General features: G+C 41.5%; 1 protein-coding gene across 1 annotated transcript; it reads left to right on the top strand.

Annotated features, from left to right (window-relative positions):
- The first annotated feature begins 2328 nt into the window (after positions 1-2328).
- mrps5 (mitochondrial ribosomal protein S5) lies at positions 2329-23464 on the top strand. Its single transcript, XM_069658873.1, has 12 exons — positions 2329-2377; positions 3194-3346; positions 3702-3827; positions 4283-4396; positions 4889-5008; positions 7505-7539; positions 16702-16792; positions 17061-17107; positions 17817-17874; positions 21212-21274; positions 22665-22801; positions 22903-23464. Exons 1-12 carry the CDS (start codon positions 2329-2331, stop codon positions 23125-23127), a joined length of 1218 nt encoding a protein of 405 aa, XP_069514974.1. The 3' UTR covers positions 23128-23464.
- Positions 23465-24330: the final 866 nt, after the last annotated feature.

Below are 24330 nucleotides of genomic sequence, written 5' to 3'. Positions count from 1 at the left end.
TAAGTGGACATTTTTGTCCATAATGTCTAAATAGGGTAGTAAATTTTAAATCTGATGCTACACAAAAACTAATAATGCATCAAAGTCAATATTTTGGTTAATCCTTGACATATTTAAGACTGATAAAAAAAAAATGCCCCAGCCACCCAACATTTGTTATATGGAAAATAGCTCATTTTTTGTGTGTTATTTCACAAGAAATATGATTTTCATGTTTTCAAACTGGCAATTAAAGGGTTAAAATCCTGATAATTATTCAATATTTGATAGTTTTGATCAGGACTGAAGTTGATCAAAAGATTTAACCCAAAAAGCAGAAAAAAAATATTAATCTGTACTATTTTTATAGCAGTTCTTGTAAGTGGACATTTTTGTCCATAACGTCTAAATAGGGTAGTAAATTTTAAATCTGATGCTACACAAAAACTAATAATGCATCAAAGTCAATATTTTGGTTAATCCTTGACATATCCAAGACTGATAAAAAAAAAATGCCCCAGCCACCCAACATTTGTTATATGGAAAATAGCTCATTTTTTTGCTTTTTTTCATAAATAATAACAGTGATATCGAGTAATCAAACAGGCATTTAAAGGGTTAAAAACTTCTCAAAATTATTGAATGTTTAGTTTTGAGAAGGACTGAAGTTGTTTGAGAGATTTATGCAGAAAAAAGTAGAAAAATATATTAATCTGTATTTTTTTATGTAGTTTTATGGGAGGTGGACATTTTTGTCCTTAACAACCAATTAGGATGGGAATTAAGACGAAGTCGGAGGGTTAAAAAACTGCTAACTAACTTGTTGTCGCCTTTTTCTGCTGTGTGATATGATCATTTTTATTTTACAATCTGTAAATAGGATTCACATCCCCCACCCGTTCACTTCACTGCTCACTTGACTTCCCCTCCTGTACTTCACATTTCCCCTGCCTCTTCTCCACATCATAATCATCTTGTTTCCCACTTGGTTTGATAATTAATATCAAAACCTAATCTCTGCCAGGTTTAAAATATGCAGCTATTCAGTAGAAAAAAATATATCCTTAATTTGTTTTTCCTCTGATTTTTCTCCTCCTAGAACTGAGAGCTCTTCAGAAAAGTACCATTATGCAGGGGCTCGGGAAGTCAGGGTGCTGAGGGCGCTGCAACACCTAAAACTTAAAAACCTAAACTTATGTTTTGCCCTATTTTACAGAGATATATAAATAAAGTGGGTTCATATATTTGCTTTTGTTCATTTACTCTCAATATCCTGTAAATAGTTAACCAAACCTCTTACAAAATGATGTGACTCCCTGTAACCAAATTATCCAAAGATGCAAGGGCACAGATTATCCTATCAGACAGAACCGCAGAGTTTAATCCAGGGATAGTTGCACTGAGTTCACTGTAAGACTGCAGCTGTGCAGAGCGGTGTAACAGCCTGTCAGTTGTTACTGAGTACTGTCAGAGTAAGAAGAGGTAGTGGTGGAGGAAATGTTTAAAATGACTGTCATAGGATGGACATATTATGGTTTTTGCTTGTGTCGTACCATGCCATAGTGTCCCTGCATATATAAATATATTTTTAAAAAGTAATATACTGTATATTAGTATACAAATAACATGCTTCACTATGAATTACAACACTAAACTACATTGTTTTCAGTTTTGACAATTTAAATATGTGATAATATCTTATATCCAAAATAAATCACTATAAATCACTACATAAATCATTCCATGCAGATAAAACAAGACACAAAAAAGAAGACTTTTTATAAACACTAATGATTGCCGCATTTTTATATTTCATCACCTTATTTTTTAAATGTACAAATTTAACTACACATTGTCAATTCATTGCCACAGCTATTCCACAATCAATATGTAATTCGTATAGCTCTCTTCTGTAACATAAACATAGATGAGATAGATAATAAGCCAAAATAGTGTGTACAGTAATCGCTCGAGATGCCTTTATGTAAAACATTTGTATTGGACCATTTTTGAGTAAGTGTTGAGTACAATGATTTCCGCTTAAAAGTTGCCTAAATAAAGTAAAGCCCTTTACACTACTCTATTACATACTTCGATTCAGCCTATCAGAGAGCAGCTCGCACAGACAGACATTTTGCTAACGGACAAAAAGCCCAAACACCAAATTTGCTACCAACATCTCTAAAGATAAAACAAACAAGTATCGCTACTTTTTTTTGAGGAAAATGTTTTCGAACCCAGTCTACACCTGTATTTTATCAAAAGAGGTTTGAACCGCATTATCTTATTTTTCAACAGGCGTAGTTTAGACGCCTTGTTGTCCTCTGAAGGACCCTTCACAATCCCAATATGGCGGCGTCCGTTCGGATGTGCTGTGCCCTCCGCATCACACTCGGAGGTGAATTATGTATCTTTCATTTCATTATGGCTTCATTTAAACATTTCAGTGCATATCGGATCATGTAAACTGTATTTTTGTTTGAATTCATGTTCGTAAATGTGACTGTTGTTTATGCTTAGTCCAGTTTACTGACCAGGCGGTGCTGCGGTGCTGTCATGGGAAGGCATGTCAAGAAATTAACTGTAATTTCAGAGCTGTCAGAAATCCATGATGTTAAAAATATAATTTAGTTACCCATTTTTTTTAAACCTTTACAGCAGAATGTATGAAAGTCGTTAGGACTTTGAATGTTTCAGTGTTTGGCTCTATAATCGTCAATTTATTCTTTTAATTATTGTTTTAATTTATGGACATTACTTTCCGAATATAGAAATGTTAGTATTGATGATTACAACTTCAATTGTGTTTATGATAGATCAACATTGTCCCTAAATAGCCTTGAAATTACGTTTGTATTTCCCCTAACCAAACGTTATTCAAAATGATTGCAATTTAACGTCGCTGTGCTTAATAATACATATAGACGCTTTTAAGAAAATAACCTAAAACTATTCATGCAATGGTTATCTCTATGCTTTAATTCGTCATACTTATTAAGAAACAAAATAGCACTTTATACCAGTGTACTCTAAACTTTATCAAGCTTGTCAGTGTGCTTGTTGTGAAAGTCTAAATCATTTTATTTACATTTTAACTTTAAGTACCAATACATTGGACAAGACCGATTTGTTTCCTGTTTTGCATGTTTTCAACTTGTGTATTCAAAGCTGGGTTTTTGTATGCTGAACCTGCATGGTGGTCCCTTCCTTTCAGGTTCAGCACCACTTCGAAACATAGGGGGCGTAGTTCAAGTGTCCCAGTTGGCTACTCTAGCCTCAGCTGCCCCTCTGCAAAGAAACCCTGCGCTTCCACTGTTCCCTGCACCAGCATGGCAGCAAACCAGACATGGCAGCTTCTTCAACAAGTGTAAGTAAATGCAGGTTAATGGTAGCAGAGCTCGTTTGGACAACACGTCAGTTTGATGACAATCTTCATATTGGGCATAAACAGGGTTGTCAGACATTTCCTCACTCTCTCCTGTTTCCTCCCGTTCTCCGTCTCGGCCTCACTCGCTTACTCACTAACTGTCCTCTTTTTCCATCTTGAGCATTTCTCAGGCAAATGAATATTTAGTGTCTGTCAACATGTCTGCGTTATGGTCAGAAGAATAAGACAAAACTGTTTATTTTTTGTTTCTTATTCTTATAAAATTGGCAGGGATGGCTCATATTTACAGTTGTGATGTTCATATTTATATGTTGATTTGTGTGTGTGTCTGCAGTGACAGCTGAGGAGTTATGGAGAGGTGTTTTGGCAGAGATGGGTGCCGGATCCAGAAAGGGCAGAGGCAAAAGGACCAAACGCAAAATGAGGAGGGACCTGAACAGAGGGCAGATCCTTGGAGAAGGTGAGACATCTTTCTATGAGTCAGATGTTTGGTGGTGTTTTCCAAGAAGCAATTCTAAAATCTCATTTGAATTTCTCTGTGCTGCTGTATTGATGGTCACTACACACTAAAATATTCATTACTTGGCCTCACTTTTCAGTATATCTGTCTTCATTCAGATTTAGTCTAGTGTCTCTTCTCGTTTTTGCTTCCACTTTAGCTAAATGTCTCTAATTTATCGCTGTTTTGCAATCCCTACTGGAAAACGCTCAAATAATCTGATTAAAAATGAATCAAGTAAAAAACCTTGACTAATGATGGATTGAGCCGAGCTAGAAATCAAGCCAATAAACAAACTCATTAACTCGTTTCCCGATAGAAGGTTTTAAACTTTTTTTTCTGAAACCTGATGATGACTCTCCATTACCCTGATTGTTTAGTTTTTGTCTCTCTCTTCCTCTGACTTTAACCCACAGGTCGCGGTGGTTTTCTGTGGCCCGGTCTGAACGTCCCGATGATGAAGGACGGAGCTCCGCAGAACATGAGTCGAAGAGGCGAGAGTGAGCAGCAGGAGGTTCAAGCTGAACTAGGTACAGAGGCAGAATGCACCAAATACATACGAACACACTTCAGTTTCTGGAAGGCGCAGACAAAAATTTAGATTTCACATTTGATTTCAACCAAGATACTGTTATCAAAATGCTTTGATTAGTCTTTTACATCTTGGCTTTTAGTGCCACCTGTCAGTTAGCGGAATAGTGTGAAACTTTGTGCTCATGCATCATTTTGCACGTGTGCGAAATAAACGAAAACCAGGGACCCACGCATAGAAAATCTGCACTGCAGCTTTTGTTGAGGTCAGTAACTCTGCAGGGAACCTTTTCACATTTGAGGAACAGACGCAGCGACAGAACCTGCTGTGTGATACAGAAGCTGCCAATGTGCTCGCACTGTGATCTCATTTATCAACAGTGATAACACGATTAATTTGACATTTACAAAAAGCGCCTCTTAATGTGTACAAGTTGTTCTCTTTGAAGACAGTTGTCAGCCCTTCATTTGTTGCTTGCCTCTTTCTGCAGTGCGTCAGAGGGACGAGTGGGAGAAAAGGAGGAGGATGAGGGTGAAGAGGGAACGAGGATGGACGGGAAACTCCTGGGGAGGCATCAGCATGGGCCACCCTGACCCCGGACCCAACGGAGGTAAGCTACGTGTGAGGTGTAGAAACTTGTAAACATTGTGTTTGTAAAAAGCTGGATGTAAAGTAGATGACTGTAGAGATGGATGAAGCAATAGAGGAATGAGTGTGGGCTGCTTGAGTGAGTGAGTGAGAGCAAAAGAGAGAAGTGACAGGCCAGTACGGTGGCCCATTAGGGCTGATTAGGACAAGAATGTGACCAACTGTCAAGAGGGACGATTTCCTAATTTAGAAAGACATCTCTCTCCTCTCTTGCTGTATCACTTTTTTTCCTTCCTTTCTCTGTCACACTTTCTGTCTTTCTCCCCCACAACTCTCCTCTCCCTCTATATAGTACACTTTTCATTCTCTGTGTCTCTTTCCTCTGTCTCCTCTCTTATCTTTCAGTCCCCTCCTGAATCATTCCCTCCTCTGTTATTCTCTCCCTTTCGATCTCTTTTGTCATACTTCAGCCATGGTCTCCACAATGTATCTCTTTCCTCCCACACATTCTTCTCTCTTTCTCTCCTCTTTGTTCTAGAAGAAACCCAAATCACTGTTTCTCTGCCATATGTCACATTTTCAGTACGGCTTATGTTATGGCAATGTCAGTCCACATGTTTGGTCCTGACTGAAATATTTTTGGGGATGAAAGAAATTCTGCACAGACACTAGAATTTTCATATAGACATAATTAAGTAAAACTTATTTTTGTACAATACTTTAAACACCTACTAATGACATTCTCATAAACCTCATCAGAGATGCTCTGTATTAGCCGATACCAGTGCCATAAGAAAATATGTATAAATGTTCATAATATTATTTAAAGACAGTAAGCTATACTAATAACGCTGTTGAATGGCCTGGCTCAGTTCACTTTAGGACTCCTTAAAAATACTACTTCAAAATGGCTGAGGACGTAAAACAAGCTAAGCTAACGTCTCTCCTGACATCTTGTGTCAGCCAATGAGTGTCAAAGAAACCCTGATTTTTTTCTTAATATTGACTACTTTAGTTTTTTTTTTTTTACAGGTTTTAATAATCTTGACTTTTAATGAAAAAAAATACAGCCTTAAAATGTGTTGGTGGATAAAACTGACTAGCTTTGACTAACATTACACTCTCCGCTAGCACTGCTGTGCTCGTCTTTGCTGCTCTAAAACAGTAAATGCTAGCAGCAGCCATAAAATAAATTTTCGCTTTGAAGGCTGCTGTTTTAAAGAAGAAAAACAAGCAGATTTTTTGAATCGGATCACTGCCATGACTTGTGTACTTGACAGCACCTGATACCACAGCTTAGGCAGTATCTGCACCATTTCAGATACTGGAAGCAGTTTAGACTCTCAACCTCATCTTTACTTTAGTTTAGTGCCAGTTAGAAAATGTAAGCATGCATCACACTAAACCAACACAGTAAACATGGTTAATATTATTCCTGCTAAACATCAACAGACCAGCGTCATTGTGAGCATGTTAGCATGCTAGTGCCAGCATTTAGCTAAGTTTAGCCTCACAGAGCTGTTAGCATGCCTGGTCTTGCTTGACTACTAGCTTCACGACCAATTACACCTCCGTAACATGAAGGACTTTTGGCGTAGGCTAATAAATGGTGAAATCAGAGAAGCATTAAACGCTGTAGGCCCCAAAGTTTTGCTGCCACCTGTGACAGGACAGTTTACATCAGGACCTTGGATTGAAGTTTGATTCCACTACTGTAATTCAAAACAGTCTCTGAAGCCGGTAAAGGTGCACCTCCAACCTAATAAACGCGTCATTACAAACCCGAGGAACATCACTGGTTAATTCCACCTGCTTCACTGATGGAGCTCCTGCTCCCAGACTCATTACCTGTTTAAACTTTGCTCTTTGCTGACGGACCCAGTTCGGCCCATTTAGCTCAAAGTGCTGACCGATGAGGGACGAGGCTCTGCACGCTTACTTTCCTCTTCTTGTGTTCAGTCCGTTATTCGCTTTCTGTTTCTGGTTCATCCTCCTTTCTTTCTTTTTCTTCTCTGTTTTTCTTCTGGATATTTTCTCTCTCTCGTCACCGCACTAACAAGCTCTCGCGCCGCGAAATACACTCGTGCTCGCTCTCTCCTTCATGTCTTTCTATTACACACACACAGAATACACTCTGGGCCTGGTGATTGTGATGTGCAGAGAGCTGTAACCAGGTTGGGTGTCTCTGATCAGGTTTAGTTTCTACAGATGGTGGGCTAATGTCCCAGCTGAGCTCTGTGTGTGTGTGTGTGTTTCTCCTTGGAGCCTCAGAGTCAGCTTTCCTTTGTTTGTTGTTAATTGGTTCGAAGTGAACATGCTGCTGTTGGGAGAGAAACATCCTTCAGGGGTCACTGACAATGAAAAGTGTCAATCTGTTACACGGCTGCAAGGGCTTCTGGGTATTTGTTACGCTAGCAGAAGCCCGGTTTAATCTGTTTTAAGTGTCTGTGAGTGTGCGTTTGTGAGCCTGTACAGGAATGTGTTTGTGTGTAAATCTACTTTCTTTGTTTCTCCACAGAAACCTATGAGGACTTTGATTCTCGTGTGATTGAGGTGAGTGTCTCTATGTCCACTGAACGAACAAACTGACACAAACAGAGGAGCTTAAAATGTCAGCAGCAGTTTGTAAATATTCGTCAACATTGTCCGACTTCTTAGAGTATGATCTGGACCTCTAAGATGTAGGGTTGCAGTGGTACACTGGTCCGGGGGGGGGGGAATTATTAAAGTGTTGTTGTAACTGATAATAATACACGTCATATCATATACAGTGATACTGAGAAAGTATGATCATTTCTGAGGCAGTTATGGAGCCTAAAATTCTCATAGCATTGTAACCCTACATAGAAAACTGTGTCACAGACTTTATGTAGGTTTAAATTAGGGATGTGCACTTTAACCAGTTAATGCTACCAGTCAAACTGTTGAATAAAATGTTTAATATACATATATATTTAGAGGAGAGCAAAATATAACGAGCAGAATAAAGCAGCGTGTGGGACTATTTCACCCAAGATGACGACGGCAGTATCGTAAATTGTGCAATGCAGTACTTAAATACAGCGGTGGTACAAGCACACTGCAATACCACATGCGAGGCAACGTCCACAAGCATCGCGACCGGCGGGTCTCAACTGACTCTGCCCTCCGTGCTATGCTAGCAGGGAGACAGTGTGATGTGCGGCGGTCTGAGAGGATAACTGCAGAGAATCTGTGTAATGGTGGAGAAAGATATTTTGCCCGTCAGCATGACGGCGCTCACTACGGAGAGCTACGTGACAATTACGTGCCACTATATTGATGAGGGCTGGGAGGTTAAATAGGCCGTCCTCCTAACACAGAGTACTTTTATTAAATCCAAAAAGTACATTTTAATCTTGTCGGTTAGCCGGTTATTAACCGTTCAGAGTGTTGGTTAACCGGTAAAAAAAAAAATCTAAATTAAATATTTGTTTTCTTACTGAACGCAGCTCTACGCCTGGAAATTGTACCCTCGAAAAAACAAAAGGATTAGCTTCTCCTCCGCCATTGTTGTTGACAAAGTTGATATCAGAAGTCCCGCCCCTTCTTGATTTTGATTGGTTGGTGAGGGAGAAGTGACATTAACAAACGCGATGGTGTTCCAAAAATAGAACTATTTTCAACTGAGAGCGCAGCGACAAAAAACAGCTGACTCCGAGAGCGTCTTTGCGCTTTGGAAGGTGAGCGCTGAAAACACTGACCTGCATTGATTTTGTAGAGAAAAATGCCGTTAGTGGACACAGGCCCTTATTCTGATTAAGCCTTCAAGCCTGATTTTATCGGCCATTTGGGGGCAGCAGAAACAAACCGTGAACACAATTTTGACACATCACCAACAACAGTTGACAGATGACATCTTTGCCACGACACACTTTGTGACCCTGTCGTTGAAAATCACTTGACTAAATCCGACTGTGCAGAGTAAAGATGCAGATAGCAGCAGAGGGAGAAACTGTTTCCAGGAAAGTCAAAATGAGGGAAAGTCCAGTGTTGCGTGTGCACATGGACGGTGTAGGGGGCAAATCTGCTGAGCGAGGATAGCTGCAGCTGAGCATTAAATGTCAGGTCAGTTTGCAGCTGCAGCATGAGGAGATAAGATGGTTATTAAAATGTTCCCTTCTGACCTGTATTTTTAGGGCTTCCAGAGGTCAAACAGTACAATCTCCAAAAAGTCACAATTGCATCCGTGTTTAATAAAAACATCTTTATCGATCAATCATGCCTCTGGCCAGTAGAGACCACGTCCCTGACGCACTTAAACACACATGCTGCTGCCTCATACTGAAAAAGATTAAACATAAAGCTGCTGTGTGCGTGTGTGTGTGTGCGTGAGATAAGATAAACTGTATGGACGGACCCAGTTCATTTAGATTCTCCCTTAGTCGTACTGTATTTTACCTTAATTCAATTAGCACTAATGGACCCTACTAAACTAATGGGGGTAATGCAACAAGGTCAGACACACACGCACACACACACACACACACACACTCTACGCAGGAATACCCAAACGTATATGTTCCCCACACACACATTAACCACAATGATTTAACATGAATACATAGTTACACAAGCTGAGTCGAATACACATTCTATACATTGGTCACACACACAGGATCAGATTGTGCGTGTGTGTGTGTGTCACATTGATAGTCTTCCCCAGCCCTCTCTCCTGCATAAATAAAAGTGGTGTCACAGACATTAGGCTTCCCCCTGGAAACTGACGGACGCTTTTATGGTGCCATCTCCTTCTATAAATATATCGTGTGTGTGTGTGTGTGTGTGTGTGTGTGTGTGTGTGTGTGTGTGTGTGGGATGATGTGCTCCACTATAAATTCTGGCCTAATGAAATGAAAAAGGCTTACTGGAATAAAAGGCTTGCCTCCCAAGGACGATGACGCCGGCATGGCATTAGTGAACACGTCCAACAGGAGGAGGGGAGGAGAGAGAGGGAGGCAGGGTGACAGGGAGAGCAGGAAGAAGAGTGGAAGAGAAGGTGAGAGGAGGGAAGGAAAAGTTTTAAGAGGTGAGAGAGAGGAAAGTAAAAAGGAAGGTTATAAAGTAGAGCAAGACTTAGACAAAGTATTGTGTGACTTTAACAGTCACAATAAGTAATGAAACCTACTTGAAACACATTCGGATTCTGATTGCATCAGTTATACATGACAACTACAGAGAGAGTTATATTATCACTACAGGTCCTTAAAGGAGAAAATTCGCCCCTGGACAAAAAACGCTGTCAGTCAAAGCTGGTGTTCTCTCTACTCGAGAGAAGCAATAATATTTGAAATCGGTGGCATAGGCCACGCTGCTTGAGTTCGGGCACCTTATGCCACCAGAGTGGGGAAGTGCGACATGGAAATATGTAAAATGAGGGACTGTCATGCACAAATCTGTCTGGTAACGTTAGCTAACGTTACAAAGCTAGACATCGGCACAGCTGCTAGCGTTTTTTTTGTTATTTTTGTTACAAAGAAAATGCCTGTATTACACTGAAACAACATTAAACTAACATAATGACACAGTTTCCAGTCTGTAATAATGAAGAAAATACTTACATTTGTGGATTTCTTTGATTGCTGCAGCATTGGAAGCCATCTTGATTCGCAAGGCATTCTGGGATAGCGCTCTGTTTTGAGTGTACCTTTGAAAAAGTTGTGGTTGTGATATCAAGAGGGGAAGTCCAATCGCGTCGACTATTATACAACAGTTAGTTCCGACCAAGTGATCTGATTGTGTCAGAGGCATTCCATGAGTGCTAAACTACATCACTGGGACTTTTCACTCTGTGTATCGCTCCGCCTCAGCCAGGTGTTCTGCATACTGTTACAGCAGACTGTGTACCTCTGAATCACACAGCAGACTCTTATTTCACTCAGTGATTATAAGGCTCCGTGTCTAATCTATGTGGACTCAACAACAATATAGTTTGTGTTGTCTTTACAGCTTGTTATGCCGCTCCGAAGCAGTGTGAAAAATTATATTTTCTTTAGGTTTAGGTGGAGATACGTGAGCACAATGAAAACAGAATAATACAATTCAATACAAAACAATTTGAGCAACAGCCTTAAAAATGTCCATTGAGTTCAATCTGCGCGTCTCTGGCCTCGTCTCAGCAAGAACTGCAATCAGTCGGGCTGTAGAGAGATGAAAAAGAGGGCGAGGGACGACAGAGAGCAGAGGCACCGGAGAGGAGAAGAATGGGGGGAGAGTTAGAGCGACAGACAGAAAAGTGATGTACATGGCCTCTCTCCAGCTACAGCAGCCACTTGGACGGGACTCAGTGATTTCATTAACAGAGATGGACCGTCGTCAGTGTCAGAACAGGGTTTTATCTTTTTTTTTTCTCTCTCTCTCCGTGAAGTCAACAACCTTGAAAAGTTTTTCTCAAAGTAAACAGACAGCGAGCTGCATCAGAGCAACTTTTAGGGACAACTTTCTATTGGATTAAATGTTTTAACCACCAGGCAGCCTCTCAGAGGCACGGACAAAAGCTCATATCTAAAGTGGAAGATTTTAATTGTCATTTGTTAAAAGCATTACTTTAGTTTATTGTTGAATTGTACACAAAACACACATTAAAGGTGGTAATATATCTGAATAAACATGTTTTTAATGAAAGCAATATTGAGCGGTTGAATTATGAGGAGAGCTTATTGAAATGACGCCTGTATATTCACTTACATTCGCTATAAATTGCAGACAAACAACAGTTTCACTTAAATGTGAGGAATCTCATCTTTTTTAACTCATTTACATGTTTCCAGTTTAGAGATCATCATATGGGAGAAGTTAAAAAACAATTTCACATAAGTAAAATGTATTTTTGTCTAATTTTCTCTTGTGTACCCGAACACACACAACGTCATTTGTTTGACTGAAACACATTTTCTTGTGGAAACAACAAAGTGTATAAAAGAAGTTAAAGTAGCCTACATGTATGGAAAGTGAAGCAAAGTGCACTTAGCCTGCATTCTTTTTAATGACCAGCAGGTGGCGACTCCACTGCTTGTAAAATGAAGTCAGAATGTATAGAAGTCTATAGCCCTTTTTTACACTGCGGTTCCACCTCAGTGCCATAACGAAGCTCCGCCGTCATGCAGCCTTTGCCATTTTACATTGGACCAAGCAACGCCGGCATTAACATTGCGTTCCGGCGTAAAAATGTGCGCAAGGTGTAAACAAACAGGATGTGCTTCAAATACACACACACGGTGTTTCACCTCTGTTATGCCTCTGTTGCTACCTCTGATGCGGCTCAGAGGCAGAACAACTTCGCCCCACCATTTCACCTCTGCGTGTTTTACATAGAAGACAGAACGTAACAGAGGCGTAATAATCCCGCCTTGAACTGGCAGTGTAAAAGGGCCGAATGATAAAAATGGCTCTACTTCTAACTAAGTAAACTTTTTCCTAATGAGTTTGTGGTCTCAATCGCTAGTTTCAAGTCTTCATCAATACAGCATGATGGTCCTCTTGTAAATCATGGTCCCATTCAGAGTAAAAGAAAATAATTGCTACAGTGTGATTAATAGTCGCCACCACTGCAATCTAAAAAATGCCTATTTAGCATTTAATTGTACTTAAAGACACTTGGCTCTTGATTTTCTTTAAAGCCTGTTTAAGCCTTTCAAATACAGTAAATGTAAACTATGGATCCACCATTCTGTTTGCTCACCTCCGCTCCTCTTCAGCTTCCACCTCTTGTCCAGATATGGTCACTTCTGGCTCCAAAGAAACAATATGGCGATGGGAAAATGTGCCTAAAAAAACAGGAGTCCACACAACTAATCAGTCATGTCACTGTTGGCTAGGAATTTACACCTGTCCTATCATATCAGGGGAACATTATGATACGCTAATGTTAGCAAGAAAGTGGTTGAAATGCTAACATTAGCCGTAGTCTTACCCTGGCTAATGGGTTATAAGTTAAACTTGTGTTAAATTTGTCAGCTTCCTTAACCTTATACAGCTTGCAACCTGGGAAACAGCAGCAACACATATAAATTCAAGTTGTTCAAGAAAATATTCAGAAGAAAATATTTAAATCAATGAACAATAATGCACAAAAACATCAGTGCAGGTCAAGAAAATGAGTTGATTGTAGGAAAAGATATTAAAAGGCAGATCAGATGGATGTAATGTGTGAAAGAAATGATGCATAGGGATGCATCAGCCAGACAGACAAGTCTTAGTGTTGGTGCAGTTTTTATGCTCTTGCATTGCCTTCTGCTTCCATGTGATGAAAACTCCTCCCCTGCACTGCAGCATATAGACAGATACAGATAGGGAGACGTGCAGCAACAGATTGAGAAAATAAGAGATGAAACAGAAGTGAGAGGGTCCTCCCACAGCCATGCTGTCGCTCATCCGTTGAGGAAAAACTCAGCCCATCTGCTCCGCCGCTAATGCTGCTCCGCCAAAACTGCTGCATCTTCACCTAAAATTATGGACGTAAAGCCAAAAGCTGAACATCACTGCAGATATTTACACCCACTTCTAATGGAAACTGGCTGCGAGTAGCTACAAGTTGCATTACAACATGACAATTAATACAGTGTTTGAGATCCCATCTGTTTAAGATCTTTGCAGGGGAGGAGAGTTCACTTATCCTTAAATACACACGCGCTACATGCTAACGGATATGTTGCGTCCTTCCTTTACATGCCTGCAGTCACAGTACACTTTTCTATTACATTTACCATATACTGGTGGTATATTATATATAGAGAGAGATTTTAATGATGCTATGGAAACACGTAGGTATTACTGTATACTTAAGCAGAATGACACAAGAGGGAGTGCTGTTGTACTGAATATCGGCACGGCTGTGATTCGGTTATAGATGTGCTGATATCCAGCACAACAGCACGACCTTGAGTGTGATACTGCTTTTATACAGTTCTATAAGCGGCCCACATTTTTATACAAAGTAATTATGTCTATGTAGTATTGTTACCACAGACTGGCTACTTTGTCTTCCCTACATGTATCTTTTATTTATCCAACCACTGAAATAAGCGTTAACAGTTGTTATGGTGGCCTGTGAGATTCTGAGGTACCAGCTTGATCAGTTTAGACAAAGACGTTCTGCGTAATGATATGAGGAACACTTGAGGCGGATAGTAAATGGTGGCAGTGTCGTTGTACTGTATATCAGCACTCATGGAATGCCTCTTGTCCAATCAGATCACACGCTTGTAACGAACTGTTGTATAAACTTTAGTAACAGCACTGTCGAGGCAGGTAAAACAATGTGTAAAGTATCTGGAGTTTGTGTAGAGGTATTCTGACGTAGCAGAAGCACATCACAGCGTGTGTGTGTGTGTGTGTGTTTGTGTGTCCTGCAGGGTTGTGTTTTCATTTGTTTTGGTGTTTGCTGCTTCCCTGACCTGAATCCTTCTGCTGTGGCCCTGCAGTTAAATTACAGCTCCTGTACTGAGATGTGTGTTACGTAACAGCGAGGCTGAAGGCAGATCTTGACTTTGAAGTTTCCCCTCCTGAAATTCAACATTATTCTGTCGCTTGCACTCTCTGGCGTGGATGAAAGCGTCGAGGTGAACTGTGGGTTTTTTGGACCAGTTGCCTCCTCGAAAGACCGACGATGGTCCCTGAGCAAGGCACCTATAGAAAAACACATGGCAGTGTATAGAAACAGACACATGGCACACCTGGATCCAGCTCACAGGGTGGGGGGTGATGTTTACTCCTTTCATTTGGTGTCTAGTTTGGAGGTGATAGAGGTGAAGCTTCTGATCTTTTTGCTTTTGTTTTGGCCTTTTCATGTTCACTGCATCCCCAGAAATAACCATAGTACTTCCATAGTAAATCCTACTCCTTATTTTAAAGCTTTAGAGTTGCCAGTCAATCTAGGTTCCCTTACCTGTGGTCATGCTTTGGGTAGTGACCAAAAGAATGAAGTCGCCGGTACAAGCGGCTGAAATGAGTTTCCACTGAAGGCCGGCTGGGCTCAGCCACAGAGATAGGGTAAGGAGCTCAGACATCCGGAGGAGGCTCGGAGTAGAGCCGCTACTCCTTAGCATCAAAGAGAGCCAGTTGAGGTGGTTCGGGCATTTGATTAGGATGCCTCCTGGGTGCCTCCCTTTGGAGGTTTTCCGGGCAGGTCCAACAACTGGGAGGGGGGACCCCGGGGGCGGACCCAGAGCTCGCTGGAGGGATTATATATCCGACTCCTGACACACATATTGGAGACCTCAGTGGATGACGGTGAATGCAGCTGTCGTGAGATCGAATCCCATTCCACCCATGAATGCGAAATTTTTCCTGAATGTCCCTCGGGATCAAGTAAGCATCCATCCATCCATCTGGCCTGGGAACGCCTCTGGAAAACATTGCTTGAGAGAGGGATGTCTGGGTCACCTTGCTTAGCTTGCTGCCAATGCGACCCGGCCTTGCATAAGTGGAAGTGGATGGATGGATGGACCTACTTGTTAGAGCTTTTAAAGCTGCAATTATCAATATTCTGACACGAACAGTGGATCATATGACTGTGTAATGGAAAAGCTTATAAAGCCTTCACATGCTAAGGGACAGGTGTGTCCCACGGGAATTGGTGGAGACCAAACCTGAGCAAAAAGGGGCGTGGATATCGGCAATTGGTCAAACAAGTGTCACTTTTAGTTGGAGACCTTCCCCAAGTCCCAAAAAATAGCTTTAAATGTTCAATGACAAAGGAGTTTTAGTATTCTTAAATGAGTTTCACTTCTGACTTTTTATTCTCAATGTTACGTAAAGAATAAAATGTTTTCTAACTATCTTAATTAGCTCCGGTTAATTAACTCATAAGTTGAACTGGACACTTTTATTTATCAAAGTGACGTTCAGGAGCTCCACTCACTCTCTGTTTTGAATATGTGGTGAATTTGTATCTTAGCAACAGAAACCTTGTGTGTGTGTGCGTGTGTGTATATCTGTGTGTGTCTGTGTGAGTGTGTTTCTCAGTTATTTGTAGGGTTGTTTTGGAGGTCATCTTTCTTTTTTCTTCCATCTGTTATCAAGACTCCACACACACATATAAATTTACACACAGTCTTTCTCTCTCACACACACATACCGCATACACGTGTGTGTGCCAGGACAAAGAAGTAAACTTTGTCTGTCGCTCTGCTGTGTCACCCTGCCCCCTCCTCTGCTTCATCCTTTTCTTTTTCTACCTGCTTTTTCTGACATTTTCTTTCCTTTTATTTGCTCTTTTTTTTTTTACTCCTGTCCTTCTTCTTCTACTTCTTCATCCTTTTTAATCAATAATTTCATGTCTTAACAGGCAACCAATCCTTTCCTTTACTCTCTTATTTCTCTCTCCCACTCGCTCTGCTACCCAGGACTCCACTTCTACTCTCCTCCTCCCTCTCTACATTTTTTCATCTCCTCTTCTAATCCACCGCTTTTCTCATATCCTCCTTTCTCCGCTTTCTCTTCCATTATTTAATTTCCTTCCCCTCTTTTCCCACTCTGGTCGACTCCTTTCTCCTCTTTCCTCCTTCTCTAATCACTAAGCGTCCCTCTGCTTCTTCCATCTCACTGTGGTGTATCAATGCTGCCCCCTGGTGCTTTCAAAGTCAAATTGCAGACAGTTGGTCAGCCGATGTGGTTGCACAAAGGAGAACTGGGTTACACACACACACAATCTGTTGTAGTGTCATATAATATGTCTTTATTATTGTCATTCTGCAGGTGAAGAGTGTGTTTACCATGACGGCCAAGGAGGGCAGAAAGCGGTCTGTCAGCTGCCTGGTCGCCGTGGGAAACGGCAATGGAGCTGCAGGTACTACACTCTCTGAATACAGACAAAGGTTATGACTCGTTGATTTAAGTTCTTGAGCTGTTAAAACTCGGACCTGATTCAGGAACCAGTTTGTTTTTGAAAAGTTGCGCAGGAAATGGTTTTGACAGTTTTCGAGCTCTTCTGAAGTGAGCGACAAAATAAAGTAATAAACTCTTTACTGACGTCAACATCTCATTTGAGTGCTGCTTATAAACTGAATATAGGCTCAATACCTATGACACTTATCTAACTTCTCTCCCTCCGACAGGTTTTGCGTTGGGTAAAGCATCAGAAAGAAACACGGCTCTGAGGAAGGTGAGGCCACAAAGTTCTTCTCACTCCAACTAAAATCAACATTAAGTCATTTTTTGTGTTAACATTTCTAACTCCCATATTTGTGGGATTTCTTCGGCCCTTAATTGTTGGTTTTTATTCTTTTACATTAAAATCAAAATGCATACAACTCAGATTGTTTGAAACTAATATATTCAGAGAGGAGCATTAAATACCATTAAAACTACAATTGGACTCTTATTGTCAATCTCCTCTCAATGACGTCCACAATAGAGTTTTCTATCGTGCATTCAACCCCATTAGATCACAAAAAAATATTTGTATTACTATTGAGGTAAATTACCGCAAATGTTATTTGTTTCTGATTCCTGTGATTTAAAAAATATATATTTTGGCTCTTTTTCAAATTCGTCAACCGATCATTGCCACAAGAATCATGTCAAAAATATCTGCTAATATCAGATTGTATCCTGGTATGTCAGAAAAATCCCACAAAAAAACTTGTGCTCAAAGAGATAAAACTCTAGAGAGCTTCATCCTCTTATTTCATGATGTTTTCTTTTACAGGCTTTATCACTTTATTGTGTGTTCTGCTAATATTAATGATACAGCACCAAATTTTTTTTTTTTTACAAATAACGTGTTTAAAGCCACAGGAGTCGCCAAAACTCCTGATTAAATGCAACAAAATACCAACTTGCTGTGTTTGTCATGTGACTGTGATCTTTAGGCGAAGAACAGAGCGATCCACTACCTGTACTACATAGAGCGATTCAACAACCAAACCAGTAAGTGATGGTCTCCTCAACGTACTCATTCATCAACAGCTCCTTCTTCACATCTTTCACTTTCTTCTTCTGTCCTTCATAAAGTGTGAAACTTGTTGTAGAAGTGTTTCAACATTATCCTCAATACTGCTGAACATAAAACCCCTCCTGAGTTATACTCCAGTCCTAGAAGTTTCTGTTGTAGTTACCACTATTTAGTTATTTCATCTTTGTTTGGCATTCGACAGCACAAATCACTACAATACCCATGAGCCTCAGCTGCCGTTTGAGGCCATGTCCTGCGTTTTGGCCTTTCGCCCACACAAACGCTGTTTTAGGTCACTGAAAGCAGATCTTTTGTAAAAACTCCAGCCAGGGTGAAGACTTTAAGAAACTCCGTTTCCGCGGAGACGTGTAAACGGGTTGAACAGAGTTTTTGGCTCGTGACGCCAGGTGGTGCGCCGTTATCTCCATGGTGATGCGTCGCTAATGAGGCGACATTCCTTGCAAAATGAAGGCTGTGACAGAAACAGTGATTCTTAACAGGACTTTTGACATCTTTACACATATATGTACAGTTGCTCGTCTACTATATTGAGGATTTTTTGAGACTTTTGATGGCCGCGATTCTTCTTCTTTGCATGATTGGGTTATATCGCCGCCTGTTGGTGTGGCATTGTCATGATAGCGTTTCTGTTTTGCGTTTTTGTTCAATTTTTTTATAACCGTGCTCGTGTGGACGGTGTATTTTATAGAAACGAAGGAGGCAAAAACTCTTTCCAATAATACCCATGTACGCGTAGACATGGCCTGAATGTACAAGAAGCCAATCAAAGACATGAATCAGAGCTGTAGTGAAATCTCTTACACAGCACCTTGGCTCCCAAATTCATCTGAAATTGACCCAGAAGGGAATTGTTTAAAGTTGCAGACTGTTGCAGACTTCTCAACGGAGTCATCTTTAGCTTTCACTCGACGGTAGCGGTGCTCCAAATAGCATCATCCAGACTGAAGGGCGCCTGGAAAACGGTTCCCTACTTCACACCTCCATTACTTCCATACCTCTAACTTCACTCCTCTACCCCTTGATTTGTTCCTCTACCATCCCTCATTTTCAGCACTGTCCCCTCGTATCACCAGTTTAACTCATACAAGCAACACGTTGTATAATAAATGGATTCGTGCAGAAAGAGTCAAAGTGCACCCATTGTACTTTCCTACTGTAAAATGAGGCTTCTTCTTCTGCTGCTGGAGAGCAAAGCCACAAAGATGAATGTGTGTGAGTCATCAGCCTCCACCGCGCCCACCAGAGGAGAAAGTTTGTGTACTGCTTTGGCCCGAGACCAGACGAGAAGTGTGTGTGTGTGTGTGTGTGTGTGTGTGTGTGTGTGGGGCTGTCTTTCCTCCCAGTGTGAGCTCCAAACTGTGGTATATTTAATTTTTGCAGGTTCAGATCCTTCCACATGCCAGCTCTCGCGACGCGACCATCTGCGGCCTGCCGGAGCCGCCGTGTAATCAGTTGTTTGTTTACTTCTTTGTCCTGGCGTTATGTTAAACTTTGTGACAGACCAGAGAGCTCTTAGATCATTTAAGTCTCCTTTGTTGCTCTCACTGAAACCGTTGCCTCGTTTGCGGACAATCTGTTACATTAAAAGTCATTTAAAAAAATACAGTAATGATATCTTAAGCCGCTTTCCCACTGGTCAAAAAACCTGCTAACACCCGGCGTTTTTGCTTAGTGGGAAAGGTTACAATCAGCATTCAGACTCGGGTCAAATGACTCTGCAGTAGACCCGGGTAATTATCGCCTCGGCTCCGATCGGCATTGATGGGAACACAAAACCTGTGTCGACACGCTAATCTCCGCCCCCTTACAAGCACGATGCTATGCTCCATCGGTAACCTTAGCGACTCCTTGTCATCTCAGCTACATATTCCGCCTGTCTCCGTCCCAGCAGTGCCAAATTTGTCGCTCTGAGTTTGATCAACAGACTGAATGAGTAATAGATACTGTATATAAATACTAACCCTGTTTCGGGCGGTAACGCAGCAGAAAAGAGACCGACAGGATTATACAATGGGAACAGAGACAATCAGCCTCTATAAGCAGGTCTTCCCGGGTCCGAAAAACCTGCGTTAACACACTAATTCCGGTGGGAAAGGATGTATTACAGTCCAATCATCTCTCAGGTTGCTGTTGGCCGCCCAAATCTGGGTCTCTTCCACCACATGATTAACAGTTTTACTCCATCGTTGTTTGTCGTGTTGGTCTGGACTTCCATAATCTGTCTGCTTGGCCACTCAACATGTTGTTACGATGGAAAAACCAACCTGATAAACAAACAGAAGGCGTGAGGGAGGCTGCAGGTTTGTAAGTTAGAGAATCGTTTGTGTTGAACTCCGCTGACCTTCCAGTTTTTGTTGTTGTTGGTACCAGTATACCTGCTGAATAATTATATAGCTTCAGTAGAAATAAATAGCAGCAGTGTGTTCGGTTGTTTCTGTTTTGGACACATCCCACCTTTTGTTGAAAGAAAACTCCTTTTTGGATTTAAAAAAACAACAATTTTCAGTCCTTTTTGTTTGGCTTTTAGTGTGATTGCAGCAAAAACGGGCACAATTACTAGAATCTAAAAGAGCGCCAATGAAACAGGAATTTACTTTGTTTCCTGCTTTGACATTGACGCTGTTTGTAACTGTGAGTCACTCATCACACAAAAGATACACACCCCGTTCCAAATGAACCCGGACCACCTGCAGACACAGCAAATGTTCAGCTCCCTCTGAGATGTGTGTGTGCATCTTTTCACTCAGCAGTATGAGCACAAAATGTTTCATTTCTTTTGCTGCTTTTCTTGTTTCATCCTTTGTTGTCGTGGTCGCAGCATCCGACTACAAAAACCTAATTCATTAAGTGTATCAGATTCCAACTGAATGTCTGGAGGAGGCAGGGATGGCGGCCAGCGAGGCATTTCGAGAGCAACGTGACACAAACACAAGGCTTTAGCCCTGAAGCCGTAGCGTTTTCCAGTTTTCTCATTCTTCATTCAGCGGCTCGCAGCTCCCACTCAGGGCCTGCGTGTCTGAATAAGTAATGAGCCACAGCTGCTGCTGCTGCAGCGAGCGGGACACGCTGGCATGTGGAGGGACATCTGGTGGGCAGGTAGAGAAACACAAAACCTGAGGGAGAGCAGCAGAAAACAAAACACAAGTGCCTTCACTTTGAAACGGCAGAAATGTAGTGAAAATAATTAAATACGAACTGAACAGAACAAATAATGACTAAAAGCCTGTTCGGCTGTGTTTCCTGGTCTGCATCCAGTGAGTGTTATTCAGATGTTGTTTTCCTCTCCAACAGTTTATCATGACATTGAATCAAAGGTCAAGAGGACAACGCTGCGCATGAAGAAACAAAACAAAGGTATGTCTCCATTCTTTAAGCTTTTATTTTGCAGGATGCTGTGACATGACAGCAATGTTGTTAACTTTCTGTTTTACAGGTGTGTTGGCAAATAGATTCCAAGATTCTTAAAATTAAAAACCTAATTCGGTACACTTAATGTGGAAAACAGGAATACACTCAGAAGGAAAGCTCAGTTTAAAAACCGTAAATATCCGAGGGGCCAGTTTAGTTGAGCAGGCTCCGACCCTCTGCCCCTCGCTGCATGTCATCCCCACTCTCTTCTCCCCTGTTTCCGACGCTATCCACTGTCCTAATGATTTAAGGCAAAAAGCCAAAAAAACATTTTCACATGTTCACCTGCTGAGCAACGACTGGCCTAATAAAATGTGGAGGCTACACGAGCGAGTGTTATTAATAATTTAAGCAAAAGCAAGGATTCCCTGAATTTTAAAAAAAATCTGCACTAGAAAACTGGAATGAATGCGTCTCATCTTCTGCTGTTACGTGATTAGTAGAGGTTGCTTCATCTATTTTAAAAGCTGGTCCAATCAAACATTGTTTTATGTAGACGTTTTACAGAAGCCCTGAGCGGACATGTATCCATACATTTTAATTACTCAGTTTTCCTGTGATAACAAGTTTTTTCTGGTTGCTATCTCGACTTATTTATCGCAAGATAACAATACGGCACCCCTGTAACATCAAATGATCATGACTCGTATCCTCAGAGTTGCAAAGGCACAAAACGAATATAGAACTAGGCTAAACTTTCCTCATTAGTGTGGGCAATGGCAGCATGGCATGTGGTGGTCTGTAATATCACAGTGACCAGGCTGTTTTGTTTTCTAGATCGCGGGAAAATTATCCTGTTCTCACGAGCAAACAAGCTTTGTTTCCCAAGATAAACAAAATAATAAATAAGAGAAAAATACGTCGAGATCTCGAGAAATAATGTAGAGTAAGTAAACGTATGAATGCATGTCCGCTCAGGCCTTCCGTCACATTTAAAGAAAGGTACCGTGTTTTTGTCAAAGCATCTGATTCTTTTTTTGTGTCAGTTAACGTCACGATTTGTCAAGTTAGATTTCACTGCACTTTGTTGCAGTTTACTTTTATCGGTACAGTTTTTCCCTTCCAACAAAGAAAATATGTTTTTTTTTCACTAATTTGAGTTCCTTTTTTTTATTGTCGTGTCCATTTAGGTTTCTATGTGCAGTTGAAATAAATCTTTTCACACAAAGATTTAAGTGCTTCAAGGACAAACATGAAATTACAGCCTTATAAAATAATGTTGCATTTGTAAAATATCCAGATATGTAATATATTAAAATACATATTGTCCACCCCTGGTGATATCACAGTATGTATATTTTATACTTTGTGCTTTATTGTCTCTGTGTCTCTGCAGGTTACGGTCTGCACTGCCACCGGGCGGTCATCACGCTCTGCAAGCTGATCGGGATTCAGGACATGTACTGCAAAGTGGAAGGATCCGTCAATCTGCTCAACATCACCAGGGCCCTCTTCACTGGATTAGCCAATCAGGTGAGGGGATGTAGACACAGTGGGAGTGATCTTTAGTTTGAGTTCTCAAAGCTTCCACTCTAGGAGTTCTGCTTTACCAACATATCTCTTCCTCCCTGCAGCAAACCCACCAGGCGCTGGCCGACAAGAAGCAGCTCCACGTCGTCGAGTATCAGTCGCAGCTAGGCCCGCTGCCAGTGGTGGTGGCGAGTCCTAAAGACGGCCCTCGTCCCGACCCCGAAACCCAGGACGAGATCCCCAACACCAAGCTGCACTGGGACGACGTGCGAGCCGCGCAGGAAACAAAACGCTCGGTCTGGGCGGGAGTGAAACGCACAATCTGGTAGAGTGGGAGTTGGCTGGTGTCTGGGTCGGACCACAGGACGGGTGATTGGACTGATGGAGGCCAGGAGAGTCAGAGGGAGGGTACCACTTTTGGTTTTGATAAGAAAAGCTGAAAATATGATTGGAAGAGGAACATTTTGTCCTCAAGGAAAACATCAGTTCAAAATCTGCTGGATGTGATGGTTTTGTTGAGGAACATGTTTGTCTCCAGATACACCCATAAAAGACCAACATGACACTCAGTATAACAGCCTGAGATATCGATGTTTCTTTATAACTGTAAAAAGTATATATGTTCCCTCATCCACGTGGAATTGTTGAATAATGGAATAAAGTACAGATCTGAAAAAACAGTCTGATTTGTACCTCTCTGTCTCTAGGCATGTTCTTTTTACATAACACAATGGTTACAGGTACGAGCATGAAAAGAAAAGCAGCTGTATTCATCACAAGTCATTTTCCCTGACCTTCACAACAAACCATTGTTTTGCCTGGACAAATATACTGAAGCTGTTCTTGTCTAGGGGGGCTTATAGGTTAAGGGACATCTGAGTCTCTGCCCCAAGCAAAGGAGTTCAAGTATCTCGGGGTAAAATGCATCGTGAGATTGAGAGACGGGTTGGTGCAGCTTCAGCAGTAATGCGGGCGTTGTAACGGACCGTCGTGGTGAAGGCGGAGCCGAAGCTTTCGATTTACCAGTCGATCTACGTTCCAACCATCACCTATGATCATGAGCTTTGGGTAGTGACCCAAAAAATGAGGTCGGGGATACAAGCAGTCAAAATGAGTTTCCTCCATAGGGTGGCTGGGCTCAGCCTTAGAGATGGGGCGCATCGAATGGGCGTCTGATTAGGATTCCTCCTGGGCGCCTCCCTTTTTGGCGGTTTCCCGGACACGTCCAACTGGGAGGAGAGCCCGGGGCAGACCCAGAGCTCGCTGGAGGGATTATATATCCCGTGTGGCTTGGAAAAGCCTTGGAATCCCCCAGGAGGAGCTGGAAAAGGTAATTATTGGTTATAACCCTGTATTCTGATTTTCACTGCTAAAATGCTGCAGGCTACACGGCAGCACATGCATTGTGAGTCTGCAAAGACAGACAGCTTTTGTATCCCATTTAATCAACACACTACCTTAGGTATCATGCAACAATACATGTAGCTTACAGTAGTGTGTTTTGCATGTTGAACATCACGCGCAATATAATC

The sequence above is a fragment of the Semicossyphus pulcher genome, unplaced genomic scaffold, assembly GCF_022749685.1.
Source record: "Semicossyphus pulcher isolate SPU_LCO1_2020_fin unplaced genomic scaffold, fSemPul1.0.p SCAF_12, whole genome shotgun sequence".
NCBI lineage: Eukaryota > Metazoa > Chordata > Actinopteri > Labriformes > Labridae > Semicossyphus > Semicossyphus pulcher.
Note: the sequence above shows the minus strand (reverse complement) of the source record. Positions and strands in the feature narration are given on the sequence as shown.